The 19,500-nt window shown below is 35.3% G+C and overlaps 1 protein-coding gene across 1 annotated transcript in view; it reads left to right on the top strand.

Annotated features, from left to right (window-relative positions):
* The window catches only part of POGLUT2 (protein O-glucosyltransferase 2), a 115,173-nt gene that overhangs the window by 57,976 nt on the left and 37,697 nt on the right, over positions 1 to 19,500 (top strand). The window contains exons 6-7 of the mRNA XM_053707796.1: positions 4,679 to 4,916; positions 18,265 to 18,474. Of these exons, the coding sequence (XP_053563771.1) occupies positions 4,679 to 4,916; positions 18,265 to 18,474 (448 nt within the window). The remainder of the gene's footprint in view (positions 1 to 4,678; positions 4,917 to 18,264; positions 18,475 to 19,500) is intronic.

Raw genomic sequence — 19,500 nt, 5'->3', positions numbered from 1 at the left:
CCTGCTAGTTATCCATTATTTAGGGAAAACTCTCACAGTTCTATCAGTGGAAAGACAGAAGCCACTACAATTATTTTTAAGAACAAGATTTAATCGGCATCCATATTGAATACTATATTATTTACAGTAGTAATGAGGAGTGTTAGAATTCAGGTAATGAACACAATGTTTTTATAAGAGCAAAGTTACAGGTGATATTTAGCATGGAGCAGTATAGGTGCACTGCCACTTGTAAGAATCAAAAAATCATTTAAAAACACTTTTTCCCCCTAAAACAAATGTTTGATGTTTACATCCTTGTGTCAGTGTGATAGTAGGGAACTGTGCCACAAATAGGCATGTATTCAATTCTAGCAAAACCATACAAGGTACTTGCCAATTTAATGAAATCCCACATTTAGGCGTATGCTTGATACTTGTTCTGGAAGGATTGGCTATGAGAAGACTTAAACAAAACTCATTTGGTAACATGATAATGTTAGCAAGGATCCCTGTGCTGCTTTTTTCTGATGACAAAAGTTAATCTGGGTGGGAGAGTGTATGTTTAAACTGGCACTTTTCCTTCATACAAGGGTACATCTGCATTTCATTGCAAAGATGGGAGAGTCCTGCAGTTTTAAAGGGATATGAAACCCAATATTAGTCTTTTGTGATAAACCATTCAAATTTAAACAACTTTCTAATTTACTTCTATTGTCAATTTTTCATCATTCTCTTGGTATCTTTTGTTGAAAAGCAGGAATGTATGCTCAGGAGCTTGTCCATTTCTGGAGTACTATATGACAGCAGTTTTGCCTGAATGTTATCCATTTGCAAGAGCAATATATGTCAGCACTATTTACTATTACACCATGTAGTGTCCCAGATGCCTACCTAGGTATCTCTTCAACACAAATTATCTTGTGAATGGAGCAAATTTGATTATAGAAGTGAACTGGAGACTTTTTTTTTTAAATGTTTTGTTCTGTCTGAATCACAAAAGAACATTTTTGGGTTTCATATCCTTTAACTAAAGCATTTGGTTTGTGAAAAAGTATAAAGTTTGCCCAGTTTTAACGTTTAAAAATGAAGCTAACTTGACCTCAGGTAGCTAAAGGGAAAGTGAGATGCAACATTTGTAATTGTTATTTGTTGCAAGTTACATTTCAAGTCAGATTGACATAATGGGAGTTGCTTTTAAAGGTCCTTGAGTTTACACTAAAGAATTGCACCAATTGCACTAAAGAATCACAACAATATATGTTGCAGTAATATATTAAATTTGATTTTTGTTTGATAAATTGCGCATTAAGACTCTCTGTGCTAGAGCTCCCATTTGTCTTGCTGTTTGCAGAATTGTGTTATTGTACAACTGAACCCTGTGTCTTTCATTCCATGCTTCATGTCTTGGTTTGTTTAAGAAATCCAGGACTACCCAAATGGCCAAACCACAACCCTCAGGTTCTCGTCCCCACCTGGAGCACTCAGAGCCAGCGCCTGGGTTTAAAGGTCATATACCCAGGGGACTTGACTTTACTCTGTCGCACATTTGTTCCTTCACCCTGTTGTGTGTTTTGTTATATAGTGTGCTACTTGGAAACTAGCAGGCCAATAAATGCAGCAAGTTTGTTCAGAAATACAGCTTCATTGCACCCCCAGCACGTTTTAGCTATATTCTAAAACTTGTTAATGCTTATTCTAAAAACTTGTTAATGCTTATTCTAAAAACTTGTTAATGCTTATTTGCACAGAAAATATTCTTTAGTGCTGATGATATCAATGTAAAAAGCAGCAAAACCACATCTCATTATGTAACTGGAGAAAACCTATAAATAAATGAATACTTATTTGGTCCCAAAGAGACATTATCTGTAAATAAGACAATATTCTGAGAAATTATTAGATTGCAGTTTTAAAATGTATAATTGAATGCATATTACAGCAGTCCGGCCATTTTAGTATAATAATATTCTGTGCATAAAATGATAATGTAAAAATCATCTAGCAGAGTCTATGGGGTAGATTGAGCAAGCAGTGGATACTGCAATCTACCCGCGTAGTTTCAGGTTCCCCTGAAACATAAGTTAAGAAGCAGCGGTCTTAAAACCGCTGCTCTTTATAACTCATTCGCCACCTCTGAGGTGGCAGCAGCAATCATACCGATCAGATACGATTGGGATGAGTGACACCCCCTGCTAGTGGCCGATTGGCCGCGAATGTGCAGGGGCGGTATTGCACAAGCATTTCACATTAAATGCTTGTGCAATGAGAAATGCAGACAGCGTATGCTGTTGGCATTTATTGATGTCGGGCGGACATGATACGTTACAGCGGATCATGTCTGCGCGACACTTGATAAATCGGCCCCTGCATTTGTCAAAGTAACCCCATATAAACATGTATATCCTTCACACAAAATAAATCTTTATACCCTAACGTTATAAGAATAAATATTTTGATAATATGGACTCTATATATCCTGCAGGCTGCAGCACAACATCACAATCCCGTTTTAGTTTTGTAGTGAAATAAATATGAAAGTTCTTTTCTCTCTACAATGACTTTATTAATGAGAGAATTCAGAATATATTTTAGTGAAGATGTGTAATTGCTTTAGAAAAGTAGTGTAATAGTTAGTTGGTAGAGAGCATTATCATATGATGCACAAATAATATAGATACAGATATACTGTGTGTGTGTGTATATATATATATATATATATATATATATACAGGTGGCCCTCGTTTTACAACGGTTCAATTTACACCGTTTCAGAATAACAACCTTTTTTTCCAGTCATGTGACTGCTATTGAAAAGCATTGAGAAGCAGTGCATTTATTAAAATAGACAGTAGGTGAAGCTGTCCGCTTGTGTTGCAGCAAAGCCAAGCAAGCTGAAATTAATCAGTTTAACCAGACCTGAGCTATAGAGCAGATTTCAAAGGAACAAGATCTTCCTGTCTAAAAATCAGTCCAGTTTGGAATGCATAGAAAGAACTGTTTGCAGAAAAATGCAAGTAAAGTGTGTGTTGCGTGATTATTTTATTAGGTTTACAATGCTGTGTAGCAAATGTTTTTGTTCATTTAACTTTAATTATATATTCTGTGTTGTGTGATGATTTTATTAGGTTTATAATGCTGTTTAGCATTTAAAGTCTTCATTTCAAAGCTTTAAAAATAATGTATTAGGTGTTAATTATGACAATTTTGAAAGGGGCCTGGAACCTATCTCCCTCGCTTCCCATTGACTTACATTGTAAACTGGGTTTCAATTTACAACGGTTTCGATTTACAACCATTCCTTCTGGAACCTAACCCTGGCGTAAACTGAGGGCTACCTGTATATACAGATCACTGTATTAGGAAAATAATGTGTTTGAAATGTATTTGTGTTTTTCAAGTAAAAGAAGTATAAATCTTGCTGCATTGTAGAAATGATTCTATACATATAAACTCTACTGTAACATTAGGGTACAGCAAGTGAAGAACTAAGATTCACTCAGGAAGCATTGTGACTTTGACAAGAATCAATAACTACATGATTTAAGGCACCCAAACAGGCTAAAGTGTAATTCTACTTTAGCAATGATGACCAACATTGCTTTTCAAAAAAGCTAAGCAATGTTTAGAAATAGGCTGCTGAATGTTGAATGGGATTTCAACTTAAAGGCACATGAAGCACATTTAAATTGTTATATATACATGTTTATTTATGCAAAAAAAACAAAAAAAAAACAGGTATATTTCATTATTTATTTTTCCAACCTCTTCCTGAAATTTGTGAATAATGCAACTGCACTTAAAGGGACAGTGTACTGAAAAATTGGTTTTCCGTTAATGTGTTTCCAGTGACTTGTTATACTAGCTGCACTGTATAAAATGTATGAGAAATGTATTCTTTAGTTTTATTTCTGTATATGAAATAGCAATTTTTGTTCTTTAAAATCACATCCCTTTAAAATTGGTTGAGCTTGCAGGGAAATCAAATTTTCTTATTTTATCACTTTCTGCACACACACGTGCTACTTTATATTATCTCTGACTGTATACCAATGCCCAATACCAATTGAAAATTAACATTTTAATGCTTATCGCTTCTACCTCCCACTGGGAGTGTAATTTCTTCTGTTGGCTATGTTTACACAGCTTTTCTATAGCCTATATTTAAATATAGAAACTTTCAGTATAGGTAGGTATACCACAGGCAAAAATAGCTATTTCAAATATCAGTATAAAGTTAAAGGAGCTATTTGTAAGCAATGTAATACACTCCAGCAGGTAAAATAGATCATTGGGAACAAATTAAAGGGGAGAAAAATGTATGGTAAACTTTTACTTTAACAAGTATAACCCTACCATATATCTGTTCCTATTTGGCCTCAGCAGAGGTGATAACATACTGCAAAAGAGCTAATGCTGCTAACAAAATGACTGTGACTACTATACTAGTAGACTAGTAAGAAAACCCTGATTGCCTCTTCAAATTAAGGTAAGTGGCTTGCCTATTCAAAAACAATTACAGCAAACAAGGTGATTATTCATTCTGAAAAATTTTACACTTAAAGGTTTTATTAATTTTATTGTAAGACTAGCGAAAAGTCTTGTACTTAGATTGTGTTTTATGTCCCTTTATCTCTGGGTAATATACTGTAAACTGTATTTTACTCACCGATTTTAATTCCTGGCTTTGATTTCTTAGGGTGAGCCTGGATTTAATGTCGGTCCAGGCTAATACTGGTCCAAAGTGGGAAGAAAAGAACAACACAGCATTCTGGAGAGGTCGCGACAGCTGTAAAGAGCGGCTGGAACTAGTGAAAATGAGCAGGAAATATCCTCACTTGATAGATGCTGCTTTCACTCATTTCTTCTTTTTTCAACATAATGAAAGTCTTTATGGTCCTATTGTTGAACCTATACCATTTTTTTACTTCTTTAAGGTAAGTTATGGTAAAATAAATATTTCAGATAAGACTTTATAGCACATATTTCATTATTATTTATAGGGTTGCACTGATACCATTTTTTGTACTTCTTTAAGGTAAGTTATGGTAAAAAAAATATTTCAGTTAAGATTTTATAGCACATATATTTTATTATTAAAACTTTAAATAATTGGTCTTGTCTACTGTGGCCAAGGCAGTACCCAAAATGATGAATTAGGCACATTTCAAAAATAAGTCTGACTGTTGTTAAAATGTAATTTGATAATCAAAATGACCGGCAAACTCTATGCTAATCTAGATCAACCTACCACTTTGACTGACTTGGAATACTGTATTGATATATCCAGAATGTCATTATTGGAAATGTCAACTAACTCTGAACTCAGTAAGTTCTGTTTTTTCATGCACACAAATAAATTTACTTTAAAGCTTTATATTTCTGGAATTAACATTATTTTTTTAAACCAACATAGGAATATACTGCCTCAAATACCCATCACTCTACCAAGATTCATAAAGATTGATGGAGCATTATTTTTTCTATAGCCCTGTTAAATATTATCCTTTCTCTCTTTTTCTCCATTAAAAATGTTCCTACTAACTAATTGTGATTGTCGCAATGTTATACATTGTTGCACACACTTGCGCTACAGATTGATAAAGACATATTTATGCTTCAGAAGACAAGAGCCTATTCTTCAACAAAGGATTTCAAGGGAATGAAGCAAATGTGAAGTAAATTGGAAAGTTCTTTAAAATTACACTTTATCTGAATCATAAAAGTTTAATTTTGACTTTACTGTCCCTTTAAAAATGTGACCAAAAAGTAGATAAGAGTTTTTCATCATGAGTTTCTTATAAATGATGGTTTCAATATATTTATACAGCTTAAATTATATTGCTATGTATTCAGGTTATGAATAGCTAATGAACAACACCTTGACTGTAAAAAGATAATGTTCTTTTAGTTATCTTAATTGATATGTAATATAACAATTAACAAAGATTGTGTGTCATAATAATAAACATAAGTAGAAAACGGTATTAAAGTTTACTTGAAAATAGTGCAATAAATTGGTGAGCAATGACCAAAGACTTCCTGACTCAAGATTACCACATAAATAAATGGGAAGATTTTTACTAAACAATTTAGGATTGAAACAAACTTTAAAAATAAAAACTTTTCAATTATCTAGTTCAACCAATTCTGTTCTTCTTAAAGGGCATAAACCCAAAATGTGTCTTCCATGACTCAGAGCATACAATTCGTATTTTAAAAATATTACAAAAAGAATAATTGAACGATTCACTCAAAAATATGCAGGAAGGTGCATCAAAAATTGTCACAAAAATATATATTATAAAAACATGTAAAAATTTGTATGTAAATTACTCAGGAATAAATCGTATTAAATAGGCACAGCATAAATCTTAATTTAAGTACACAGGATGTACAAAAATCACTTAAAGGGACAGTCTACACCAGAATTTGTATTGTTTTAAAAGATAGATAATCCCTTTATTATCCACTGTTATATTAATATACTGTTTACCTCTGTGATTATCTTGTATCTAAGCCTCTGCAAACTGCCCCTTTATTTCAGTTCTTTTGACAGACTTGCAGTTTAGCCAATCAGTGCCTGCTCCCAGATAACTTCACGTGCACAAGCACAGTGTTATCTATATGAAATACATGAACTAACACCCTCTAGTGGTGAAAAACTGTTAAAATGCATTCTGAAAAGAGGTGGCCTTCAAGGTCTAAGAAATTAGCATATGAACCTCCTAGGTTAAGCTTTCGACTAAGAATACCAAGAGAACAAAGCAAAATTGGTAATAAAAGTAAATTGGAAAATTGTTTAAAATGACATGATCTATCTGAATCATAAAATTTTATTTTGGCCTAGACTGTCCCTTTAACAGAAATGAGTATTTTGAATTACAAAATACAAAGCGTAATTGTTGTTTTTAAAGGGACATTAAACCCCAAAAATGTCTTTCATAATTCAGATAGAGAATACAATTTTTAAAAAGTTTCCAATTTACTTCTATAATCAAATCTATTTAATTCTCATGTTATTCTTTGTTAAAGGGATACCTAGGTGGGTAGCGTGCTCATGTCTGAAGCCCTACATGACAGGAAATAGTGCTGCCATCTAGTGCTCCTGCTAATGTATAACATTGTTGCAAAACTGCTGCTATATAGTGCTGCAACACTCTTGAGCTTACATTTCTGCTTTTCAAATAAGGATAACAAGAAAACAAAGAAAATATGATAATAGAAGTAAATTAGAAAGTTGTTTAAAATTTGATCTTTTATCTAAATCATGATAGAAAAAAATGTGGGTTTTATGTCCCTTTAAGTAAAATGGGCTAAACATAGGCATTCCATGGGCTCGATCACAAATGCAGCTTCGCCTGCAAAAGCCGGCGAAGCCAGATTTTACGCAATTTTGGTATTACATATACGGCGTAGCATACAAGTTACGCACGTATATTTCACCCTTCGGCCGTATTTTTTTTAACCATAGACTAACATAGAACAGACGTGCAATTTGGTATCCAATATACAGCGTAAGGACTTACGCGAGCAAAATTCAGAAAATCTACTCTATTCTCATCTCGCCACAAATTGCAGGCGCAGCAACCCTTGCACTGACTAAAAAAGCAATGTAACTCCCTGGAAGCCTTAACAAACACATACATTTAAGCAGCATCTCAAGGTTAAAGGGACAGTATACTATGATATTGTTTTTTTAAGGTTTAGTTGTATATTTGAAATAGTTTGAAGCCACAACATAATCAAATGGATTGAGCTTGTAGGTACTTTATCACATTGTGGACATATACTTGCTTATTTACTTTAAATTGGATTACCTTCATCTCTTTAGAACCCACTGGAGTGTAATTTATTCTAATGCTAACACAGCTTGGCACTGATGCCAAAATATATAAAGGGACTGTCAAGTCCAAAGAAAACCTTCTTCTTTTAAATAGGGCATGTTATTTCAAACTACTTTCAGATTTAATTAAAACACTTGCTTTGTTCTCTTGGTATTCTTAGTTGAAAGCAAAACCTAGGATGGCTCATATGATAATTTCTAAGACCTTCTTGAAGGCTGCCTCTTTGCAATTGTGTCAAACCAATCACAGACACCACAACCTCTCACCTGCAGACTTAAAACACCTGATAATGCCCACCCTATCAGTAACATCACTACTATATATACCAATGTGTCAATTTATATTGGATGTGAGATACATTGATTTACATCTTAGAAGTGAATATTACTATATGTACCATTCAGAAACAATTATTGTGGATGTGAGTTATAGTACAAGAATATGTCATAAACAGGATAATATTACCTTTTTTTGCCATTTCCACACAGGTCTTATTATATGTCTTAACAATATTAGTGTACTAAAACACACCTCACATGGATGTGGATGACAACTATATGGTAAATAACAGAGGACAAGATTCATGGTGAACTATAAGAATATTTATTTCATTTTTGGCTTCTTGGATGAGGGAGCTGAGGTGACTGTAGTGGATTGCCTTGTTCTCCTGGTTTGAGAAGATTCTGCTGTTTCTGCTGGTGTGCTGGCCACAGATGATAGGCTGGAGGCAGTGTCCTGCTGGTGTGTAAAGTGCTCAACCAACACACCCAAGAGTTGATTTTGTTCTCGCCATCTATCGTCCATCTGCATCTGCATATCAGACAGAATTCACATCATCTGTGATTGGTTATGAACACTTGCACTTAACGATGCTGCCATGTCCCTCTGTAGCTCTATGCTACGTTGTTGTCTCCTCTCTTGGCTCCTGAAGAACCTCTCTTGGCCTCTTTGTCTGCTCTCGGAGCTTGTTATGAGCCTTCTCTGGAGTGCAATGTATTCCTCACCCAGGGGAGAATTCATTGCATCCACAGGCTCTTGAGCAGCAGGGCTTCTAGTTGCCTGAGGTGCAGGTTCAGCTGCATCTGTTGGTTCTGTTGGGACAGGTTCAGCTGCATCTGCTGGTTCTGTTGGGACAGGTTCAAGGGGGTTGGCTCCCCCTCAAAGCCAAAAGAAAAATATTCCTCTGGCCAGGAATCTTGCCAGGGGTCATATGGCAATGGTGGTGGCATCACTCTCGGGTCCTCAACTGAAGCCATCCAACCATGCTCATGCCTGGGAGCATACTGTTCATGTATTTGCCTGAAGACTGGTGGTGGTGGCTGCATGCCTGTGACTGGTGGTGGTGGTAGCAGCATGCCTCTTTGTATCCTCGTGACAGGAGGTTCTGTGGAGGAGTCAAATGATGAGAGGGATTAGTACAGTCATATATATGTCCATGTGGGCATACAATGTACATTGATACATGCTAGGGCCTATACTGATTCTCATGTCAAACTCTATAACATGCATGTGCACATTGTGATTTGTGATATGAGGGATTTTAATATGCGCAGTATACAGGTATGTGTTTCATACAATAGTTATGTGTACATGTCAATGATGAAAAAAATGTGTTCTTTAAGTGACACTATGGTCACACAATTTAATTTAGCCTGATGTAGGCACAGAACCTGCTCTCTTGAGCTAAAAGTATTGTGATGGCTATAGTGTCCATTTACTGAAAACTCTACATGTGGCTTGTGGCCTGTGTTACTCTGAGACATGTTAGTATTGCACTATTCCACCTCATATCATGAATTGCATTGTGTTAAGTAGCATTAATGTCAAATATAATTGTAGATGTTTTTGTTAGTAGGCCAAATACCATGCTCCTCATTGTGTACATGAATGTGTGATATTAAAGGATGTTATATCTCAAATACATACAATACTGGTGTGTGGGATGTTACTCACCAGCATGATGTGCTGTGGTTGCAGCCCATGAGTCACGAGCCCCTGGAAGTCCACGGACTGCTGTGATACTCAGGGACCTGCGTATCATCACCTGCCAGGTGTTATATTCTATGTCCAGGGATGGACCACCGCCTGTACCCCTCTGGTGTATAGCTTCCTGCCCCATCTTTTCTTTCACCCGCCTCTTACAGTCATTCCACCGCTTTTTAAGGTCCTCAAAAGTCCTCCTCTGCAGGGCTACACTGTTGACGGCATCCTTTACCGCCAACCATGCTGTTTTTTGCCTTTTGGCACTACCTTTGCCCTTCTCCTGCCCAAAGAGGGCACTGTAATTGTCCATGATAGCATGGACTAGGGCAACATTTTCATCGAATGAGAAGTTGTGACATCTCAGCCTCTTATCCTCCATGGACACCTGGCTTGCTCCCTGTGATGTCCCTGGTGTGGGTTCCTCCCTATCCTCTCCCTCCTCCCCCCTTCTGTCCCCATGTGCACCCTCTGTCCCTCTCCTAGATGTGCCTGGTCTCTGGGGCTTTTGGGCATCTCCCCTCCCATCATCCCTTCTAGCTCTCCCTCTCCCCACTCCACATACTCCCTGACAGGGACCCCACTGCTCCTCCTGTCCTCTACAATACTCCTCTCCCTGCCACTCCTCTCCCCTCCTCCCCTCCACCCTACCTCTCCCTGCCATCCTCACTCTTCACACACTCACACTCACTCCCAGTTCAATCACACATAATCACAACCAAACACTCAGCCTATCGCACTGTAAAATTTAAATAAAATGTGTGAGGTGTTAGAAAAAAAAGTGTGGTGTATTTCTATATGTATGTATGCAAAATGTGTGCAATATGTAAAAATATGTGTAAGTGTACAAGCTTAATCAAACAACAATGCGACCTAACTAACTCCTCTGTTTGCGCCTCTCTCTCTACTCTGACTAATCCTCCACTCCACTGTAGTGTGCTGTAGCTCAACGAACCATCCAAACATATTGAAGAAAATGGCGGCTGCGCATGGGTTTATATATGAATTTTGAATAGCGTAATTAGCTGTCGCATTTTTACATTTTTACGAGTGTTAGCCTAATTTGCATAAAACTCTTTATTGAGACTTTCCGTGGACAAAATACTGGCGTAAGTTACTTGCGACAACTAAAATGTGTATTTGCGCACATTTCGTAAGATCGCCAGTTTGTCCTACTTACGCCACTTTAGCATCTAACGGCACAGTATATGTAATACCCCGATGTGCAAGGTGAAATTACGGGCGGTGCGGGTTCCCACGCTTGTGCCGAAACCTGCGCCGTTTATTTGATTGCGCCCCATGGGCATATGTGAAATTTTCTCTCTAATTCCAGTGTAATTCTGTAAAGAATTTTGCACTACAGATCTCACAGTTTTTTATTGCCAACTAAATGGTGGTGAGCTTTTCTCAAAACACTGAAAATACTTATTACCCTACCTAATTGACAAACACATGCATATGAAAATATAGGCAATTGTAAGATGCTATACACAGAAAGCAGCGTAATGTGATTTATATTGGCTGCAGGATTTAATTTTTGTATGCCCCCTGCTCACTGCTAACTTTGCTCCATGGTGCAAAGTTTCCCTTTCCAGCAAGCTCCATTACTTCCAATAGGAGACATCTCATCACTCGCAGGGACTGCCCTTTTTTTTACAATAACTCCACCAGGGCAGCCGCTGGGAGGGTAGACTAGAAAAATTGCAAGGTTTAGATCATTGGGCCCTAAAAGTGCTCCCTCTGTCTGAATCACGAAAGAAAAAAAATGGTTTTCATGTCCCTTTTAATAATCATCATTTTAATTGGAACAAAAATTCTTGACATCATAAACTTTGTTTGTTATTATTATTTGTTTAATTGCTAATGTTCTTTTAAAGCTCTTCATCTTGAATTGTGCTATTTGACGTCTTTAAAAAAAAAAAAAGGATGGTATTTTAAAACAACATCCTGTTAAATATCCTGATACACATTTGAATCAATTGCTTCCTCATTGATTTCAAGGGGTTGTTGGTGTGTAGTGTCCTTTTTCCTTTACTCATAGCATTGTGAATTTTGTCAAAAAGTTAAACTTTTGTCTCATCTGTCCACAGCATATTTTCCCAAAATTATTATGGAACATCAAGGTGGTCTTGGGAAAACTTGAGACATGCCACAGTGTTTATTTTACCACAAAATTGCTCAAACCTCAAAGTGAATTGGTCACTGCACAACCCCAGGAGAATGTCCACAAAATCATTCCAACAGCATCTTCTCCTAAATTGCCTCTTTATTGGAACATAGGGTCACAGAACAGCAGACAATGTTTCAGGCAGCTAGCCCTTAATTATTTCATGATGGCATGATTAAGGGCTAGCTGACAAAATGTCGCCTGCTGTTGTGTGACCCTATGTTCCATCTAAAGAAGCTATTTAGGAGAAGGTGCTGTTGGAGTGATTTTGTGGACCTTTATCTGGGTTTGTGCAGTGACCCATTCCTTACTTGCACAGTACAAGGATTGTAATTGGTGTGTTTACTGGATCCAACTATACATATTGCAATGTTTATTTTAGACAGTAGTGGTTTCCTTCATTGTGTTCTTCCATGAAGACCATTCTTGTTTAGTAGTTTTCTGATAGTGGACACATGAACAAAAACTTTTACAGTTTGTAGATTTTTCTGTAGGACTTTTGCTGTTAGCCTTGGATTCTTTCTCACCTCTTTCAGGATTGCCCATTGTGCTCTTGGAGTTATTGTTATTATTAGGTATTTTTAGAGCACCAACAGATTCCGTAGCGCTATAAGGATGCTCCTTCCTAGGGAGAGTATCAACAGTCCTGAATTTTCCCATTTGTAGACAATGTGTCTCACTGTGTTTTTAGCAATGCTTTTGTAACCTTTTCCAGCTTTGTGCATCCCCATAATGCTTTTTCAAAGGTCCTGTGAAAGTTGCTGAGATAAACAAATGGCTCACACTAACCAATCTTTCTTCAGAAGGTTTATGTCAGGGACCAGGCTTTGTGTGCCTCTAAAAGGCAAGACACATGTGCAACCCACACTTCCAATCTCATCTCCATAGTCGAAAACGCCTAACTCAAACCAAATTTTAAGACTAATCAATGCAGAAATGTTTTTATATAAAATAAATGTAAAAACATATTAATTTTTTGTTAAAAAAGCAATACAAGGTGTGTTTACTTATTTCAAATGCACAATTTGTATAATTAGAAATATGGGATAGGGTTAAATAGGAAAGTGAAATGTGTTGCTATAGTAGAAATTGGTTTAATGAAAATATTCCAGAGAGATGGTTGAAGGTTGAGAACAAAAGCATTTCAATTAGGGTTCATTAAAGGGTCATACAAGTCAAAATTAAACGCTTTTTAGACACTTTTAAATTCTTACTTTGTTCTCTTAGTATCCTTAGTTGAAAATCACATGTATGCACAGCAGAAGCAATGCACTACTGGGAGATAGCTGGTGATTGGTGGCTATACATAACTGTCTCTTGTCATTGGCTAACCAGATGTGTTCAACTAGATGATCCCAGTAGTGCACTGCTGTTCTGGAGCTGACGGAATCTGTGTTTAATCCCTATGCAGGCAGCAGTGCAATAATAACATGTTCAAACATATTTTTCTTTTGCACTTTTATGTCCTTTTACGTTAAGTTTTTTGGAACCAAGTATGTATATGTGTTATATAGTAATGTTATACATTTTAGCACTGTTGATACAATAACAGAAGATGTTAAGTCTCTGATCTATTTTTTATCTTCATATTCTATATTGTTTTTATACTAAATCTACTGAAGCTTCCTTAGAACATACTTTAGAATCTTTCTGAAAGTTGTGAGGTCAATAACCTTTTTTACAAGCATTTAAAAACTAACTCCAGAATAATGACTAAGCGAAGCTTGATGTCTCACATTCCCTAAGCTATAAATCTAAACTGTTTCTTAGAAAATAAAAGAATCATTTACCCTTCCTTGAAGCAACACATAATTCCATTTTATGTTGTCAAAGCAGAATTTGCTGACGTTTATGGATCAATATATTTCTTTTCAGCTGAAATGCTTTAAGCTGTGCCATAATAGAGAAGATCGACATGGGGAATAGCTTCCTACTCTATGCTCATATATCACTTTGTCTGCGCTTCTGTAGCAACTGTTGTCAATGGTGATGATACCCAGCTAAACTGCTCTATCTGTATAAGAGGAATACAGCTGAGCATTTAATGCAGGAAAGGATTCTCACATCACTGTCATCTTTTAACAATCTGGTTCATCAGTCTTGCAATCAGCTTTGATGGCAAATTAACTATATAAAATCCAATCCAATCATAATTAGAAGAAATTCATCTCTTTGCTGATTAGAATACCATTTCATCATTGTTGCCCTCATGATGCATGCAACTAAAAATTGACACTAGCAAGAATTATATTTATTTCTAGTTGATTCTCAAGGATAATAGAACAGTTGTTTGTTCTTTTTTATGCAAATATTATTCTGATTTGGCTATAAATGAGAGTTGACCTGATTTTAAAGGGATATGAAACCCAAAAAAATGTCTTTTGTGATTCAGACAGAGCATACAATTTAAAACAAAATCAAATTTATTGTCAAATTTGCATTGTTCCCATGGTATTCTTTGTTGAAGAGATACCTAGATACTGTAGGTGTCTGGAGCACTGCATTGCAGCAAATCGTGCTGCCATCTAGTGCTCATGCAATGGATAATATTCTTACAAATTCCTGCCATATAGTGCTCCAGATATGTGCACGCTCCCGAGCTTACATCCCTGCTATTTAACAAAATTATAAAAAAATTATACCAAGTAAACGGAGAAAATCTGATAATAGAAGTAAATTAGAAAGTTATTTAAAATTGCATGCTCAATCTGAATCATGAAATAGAAATTTGGGGTTCCAAGTCCCTTTAACATATTATGTAATTAGAAGAACATTAGCAAAATATATATTTTTTAAACTGCCTGCATGCGTTTTTAAGATATATCCTATACATAGCTTCTAACAATTTTGGTGTAGTAATTCATTAAAAGAAATTGTTAATAATAAAACTAACCTTTGATTTTCTCTAAATTTTTAAAGTTTATGTATTTCCCTAAGTAAAAACCTCTTGATTTAGGCCAAGACTTACAAGTGTTAGTCTTATTACTGTATAGTGGCTAATGTGTTTACATCTGTCTTGTAACACATCTATTGCAACCTTCTAGTTCAATACTGAACTTAAATAAATTTGGAGGCTAAGAAACCTCTGTACTGTATCTTAAGAAACATAAAGAGCCAGATTACCTATAGAACCCATGCAAACAAATCCAGTATGTGAGCACCCAATGCAAAAAAATCCCTAACGTGTCATAACCTTCACTGCCATAACCCCCTAACCTCTTAGACCACCCCTAAGCTGAACACATCAGGTGAGCCATGAGAAGAGGCTTTATGTGCAGCCACCAATCATTAGTTTGCAACCAGTTTTGCTGTTCCTTTTTTTTTTTTGCTTTTCAACAAAGGACAACAGAATGAAGCAAATCAGATAATTGAAGTAAATTGCAAAGCTGTTTGAAATGTATATGCTTTAACTGAATTATGAAAGAAAAATGTTGGTCCCTTTAGATCCTAACCTTCTGTCCTTTGCCAAAAGTACCTTAACTGCCTTAAAGGGACAGTATACACTCATTTTCATATAACTGCATGTAATAGACACTACTATAAAGAATAAGATGCACAGATACTGATATAAAAATCCAGTATAAAACTGTTTAAAAACTGACTTAGAAGCTTTCAGTTTAGCTTTGTTGAAAAGGTAGCTGGAAAGCCCACTGCAAGTGGGAAATAAGACACTTTTCCCCCCTCCCCCTTCTTTTGCATATGAAAAGACCCTTTACACAAACAGGAGCAAGCTGGAGAAGGTATACATCAGTACTCACATAAAACTTTGGGGCTTGGTTAGGAGTCTGAAAATCTGAGCAATGTTATTTAAAAATAAGCAAAACTAAACATTTTTTTTTTTTTTAAAACTTCATGGGCTATATAAATAGATCATCTACAAAGCATTTATGCAAAGAAAAAATGAGTGTATAATGTCCCTTTAACTTTCACTGCAATTAACCAACAACTTCCAAGACCACTGCCACTATTAATAATAACAAACATTATTTAACCCCCCCTCTCCCTCCTGGAAAAATAAAATCATTCCAATTTACTCACTGTCCAAAGCTTCTCTTCCCTGCCAAAATCTTCATCCAGTCGAAGAAAGGTCCCCTTTCTTACGGTCTCTTGCCTCACTCTAAATCTGCTCTGGTATTGCTCTGTTAATACAGAAGCATTCTGGAAGTTTTTTATTCATATTGGCTGATTTAATTCAAACCATTGAATAGGATTGGTCATTGATCTTCTTTGTTTATTTAAAATTCAAATCAGCCAATAGTATTACTTTTAATTTCCAAATCAACTTATAGTGATAGACATCAGTCCTATTGCTTGATTTGAATTTTTCTTAAAGGTTTTTAGGCATCTTTTAACTGGACTTTAAGGCATTTTAAAAACTAAGGCCTAGATTTCGTGGGGAGCGCAAAATTGTGTGCGCTCCACTCAGTAATACCAGCGCACACAAATGTTTGCACACAAATCTACAACTATTGTTCCCCATCAAATTTGTGTACCTTCTACTAAATGACAAAGCACAAAGAGCAGACAAGATCTGTCTACTTACTTTTCATGACATGGTCAATTATTGTAATGCCCCAGAACATACCCAGTTAGAAGGTGATCTGCTCTAGAGGCCATTTTCAAAATGGCTTAAAAAATAAATAAAACTAACACACATTTAGCAGGGATTTTATTGATTTTTACCTCCTTGTTCGCATGTCTATTAAGTGCTTACTTTGTAAATACATGCTATACATTGGAGCAGAAATATCTCCTTCTATAAATATTCTCAGGTGTACATCAATGTACAAACCACCCTTGGATAAGAAGTGTTCCCCGCACTTTAAAGAAAGATTAGAGTGGTAGTTTACTGAAGGTATCATTTTAAAAACAGATATTTTCCTTATAGTTTTGGGTGTGTACCTGATTATTTTGTGGTAAATGCACAAATTTTCCCCAATAAAATATAATGAATGCAAGTGTTTAAATAGGATTTTCAAATGCAAGTTTTAATCTCCATTGCGACATTTTACACAATAGCAGATGTAATTCAAATAAATGGTATAAAAAATAAAAGAACAAAAGAATAGGTTTATTAGTAATAGAACATTTGTATTTGTTTTAACTGAATTTTCAAAAATATTCTTAAATATCTTCTTTGTGGGGATATTTTGCTTTCTTTGCAGTTAGAGCATAAAACAGGCAGGCAATGTGCATTTTTAATAACTGTCAGAATTGTTGTTCACATGGGTGCCTCGCCCTTCAGAGCACGCCATTACATTTTGGCATCTAATTCATGTATTCATCATGAGTTTATTTTATTAGGTTTTTATTAGTTAGGTTGACATATAATATATGAATGTTATGTCACAACTTTATTGCATTCATATTTTTTATTAGGTACACTGTACATGCTCTGTAGTAATCGTATGGCAGTGAAAGTTATTCTTTGAAGGACCTCATAATATTTTTACACAGTTCTTGTCCTTGAAGTGGTGTAGGTTGCCTGCAGTAAATGGCCATTTGATCTTATACTTTCTCATATGTCTATTTTATATTCTAGTGAAGGGTTTCATTTGCGTATAGATAAAGTGTCATGCATTTCCTTACTTAGTTTGTGCAATTCCAAGAATGTGTAATCTTAGTGTGTACTTCACAATATTGTGACTCTAATGTTTATAGGTTCTGTCTTTTTTCCTTGACAGAATACCATGAGTATGCGCAAGGCAAAGGATTGCCAGAAATAGGGGTGTTTTATTGCACAGTAGTTTTGCTTGTCTAATGTTTCATAGTTATTGTAAAGCTTCAGCTATATCCTCCCTTATACTTTTTCTGATTCTCCCATTCTTTTTTTTTCTTTTTTCAACTGTACTGCCATAATGAATGAAGCACTTTAAATAGTAAAGTTTTATGTAGATCCTGTTGATTGCGAGCTCTTGTAAGCAGACCCCTACTCCTTTTTTATTATGTTTTTTTTGTCTGTATTTGTGTTACTTTTTTTGCCATGAACCAATGTCATTTTGTATCTCTACTTTTACCTAGTACTATGGAATTTGGCAAAACTTTACAAATACATTTTAATAGTAATAATGATTGTGAAAATACTCTTACAAATTCTACCATGCTATATTTTGTGTTTAATTTGATATCCCTAGATATATAGAATATGCATAATCCTGCATCACCTCTCTGTAACAAGTGAGATTCCTTTAAACATATACAATGTATGAGAAACAGTCAACCAATTATATCGCTGTGTCAATATAATGTTTTTGTTTTTTTTGTGTTTTTTTTTAAATCTGTGTATTTTAGTACAAGTACCAAATCCTAATTGATGGCACAGTGGCAGCATACAGGATGCCCTATCTTCTTGCTGGGAATTCTGTGATACTTAAGCAAGATTCCATTTATTATGAGCACTTTTACAGTGAATTAAAACCATGGAAACACTATGTACCTTTCAAAAGAGATCTCAGCGATTTGTTAGAGAAAATCCAGTGGGTAAAAGATCACGATGAAGAGGTGAGAAGTAAACACAAATTTACATATTTACTTATAAATTGAAATAGTGATTTATAAATGGTGTAAGTATTTCAATTAAATGATGATATCTATATTGTAATGGAACTATTCATGCAGTAAAAGGAAGCTTATTTGGCAACATATTTGTGGAGAATGGGAAAGGGTATGAAAAAGAATGTGATACTTGCAGTTGCACTTAATTCTTAAACTACTCTGTGTCATGCTAATACTAATTCTTATAACTAAAATATGAACCTCATTGAGCCTTTACAGTATATGATAAAACCTAACATACTTCTACTTATATAGGCAGAGGAATTCAAAACAAAAGTTATATTGGTTAATTGTTGCTACCTTAAACACGATTAACATTTTTTGAATTATTTGTACATAGGTTGTTTTTTCTTAACATGTATAGTATGTCAACAGATAATGTATATCTTGACACCATAAATATATGTAGGATTTTTTTTATAAATGATTGTATTACAGAAAATTCTAACAGCAACTGAGAAATCAGACACACATAATGTTATATTGAGTGCCCTGCCCAAAAGAGGAATAAAGGAAATACTTTTCTGTCCAATAAGATGGAGACAAATAGAGAAGTGGACATGTGGAATATATAGGGTTAAATGCAATGTTAAGAGAAATTGAAGTACAAATACAAAGGTCTAATGGAGGTTTTTTGTATGTCAGGATTGGACATATGTTGTTCTTGACCATAGGTTTTGTAAAGTTTACCCTTTGGATTAAGCGTGTGTAAAAACATTCTAGGCCTAGGGAGACAGCTTGAAAGAACTTTTGTATTCATGTGTAGATCAGTATTTGGAAGTGCACTTGAGCCTATTCTGATTATACCCAACCCCACTGAAAGATGCTAATTCTAAAACAAAACACCTTTCTACTAGATCTTCCATACCTCATCCAGATTATATATAAAGATCTTAACTCCTCTAAAATAAATCACAGTTTAGTATCACTCAATATCTTCTGTTATGTGACTTCAAAATCAGATGTTTACTC

The sequence above is a fragment of the Bombina bombina genome, chromosome 3, assembly GCF_027579735.1.
Source record: "Bombina bombina isolate aBomBom1 chromosome 3, aBomBom1.pri, whole genome shotgun sequence".
Lineage (NCBI taxonomy): Eukaryota > Metazoa > Chordata > Amphibia > Anura > Bombinatoridae > Bombina > Bombina bombina.
This window is presented reverse-complemented; position numbering and strand designations above follow the sequence as displayed.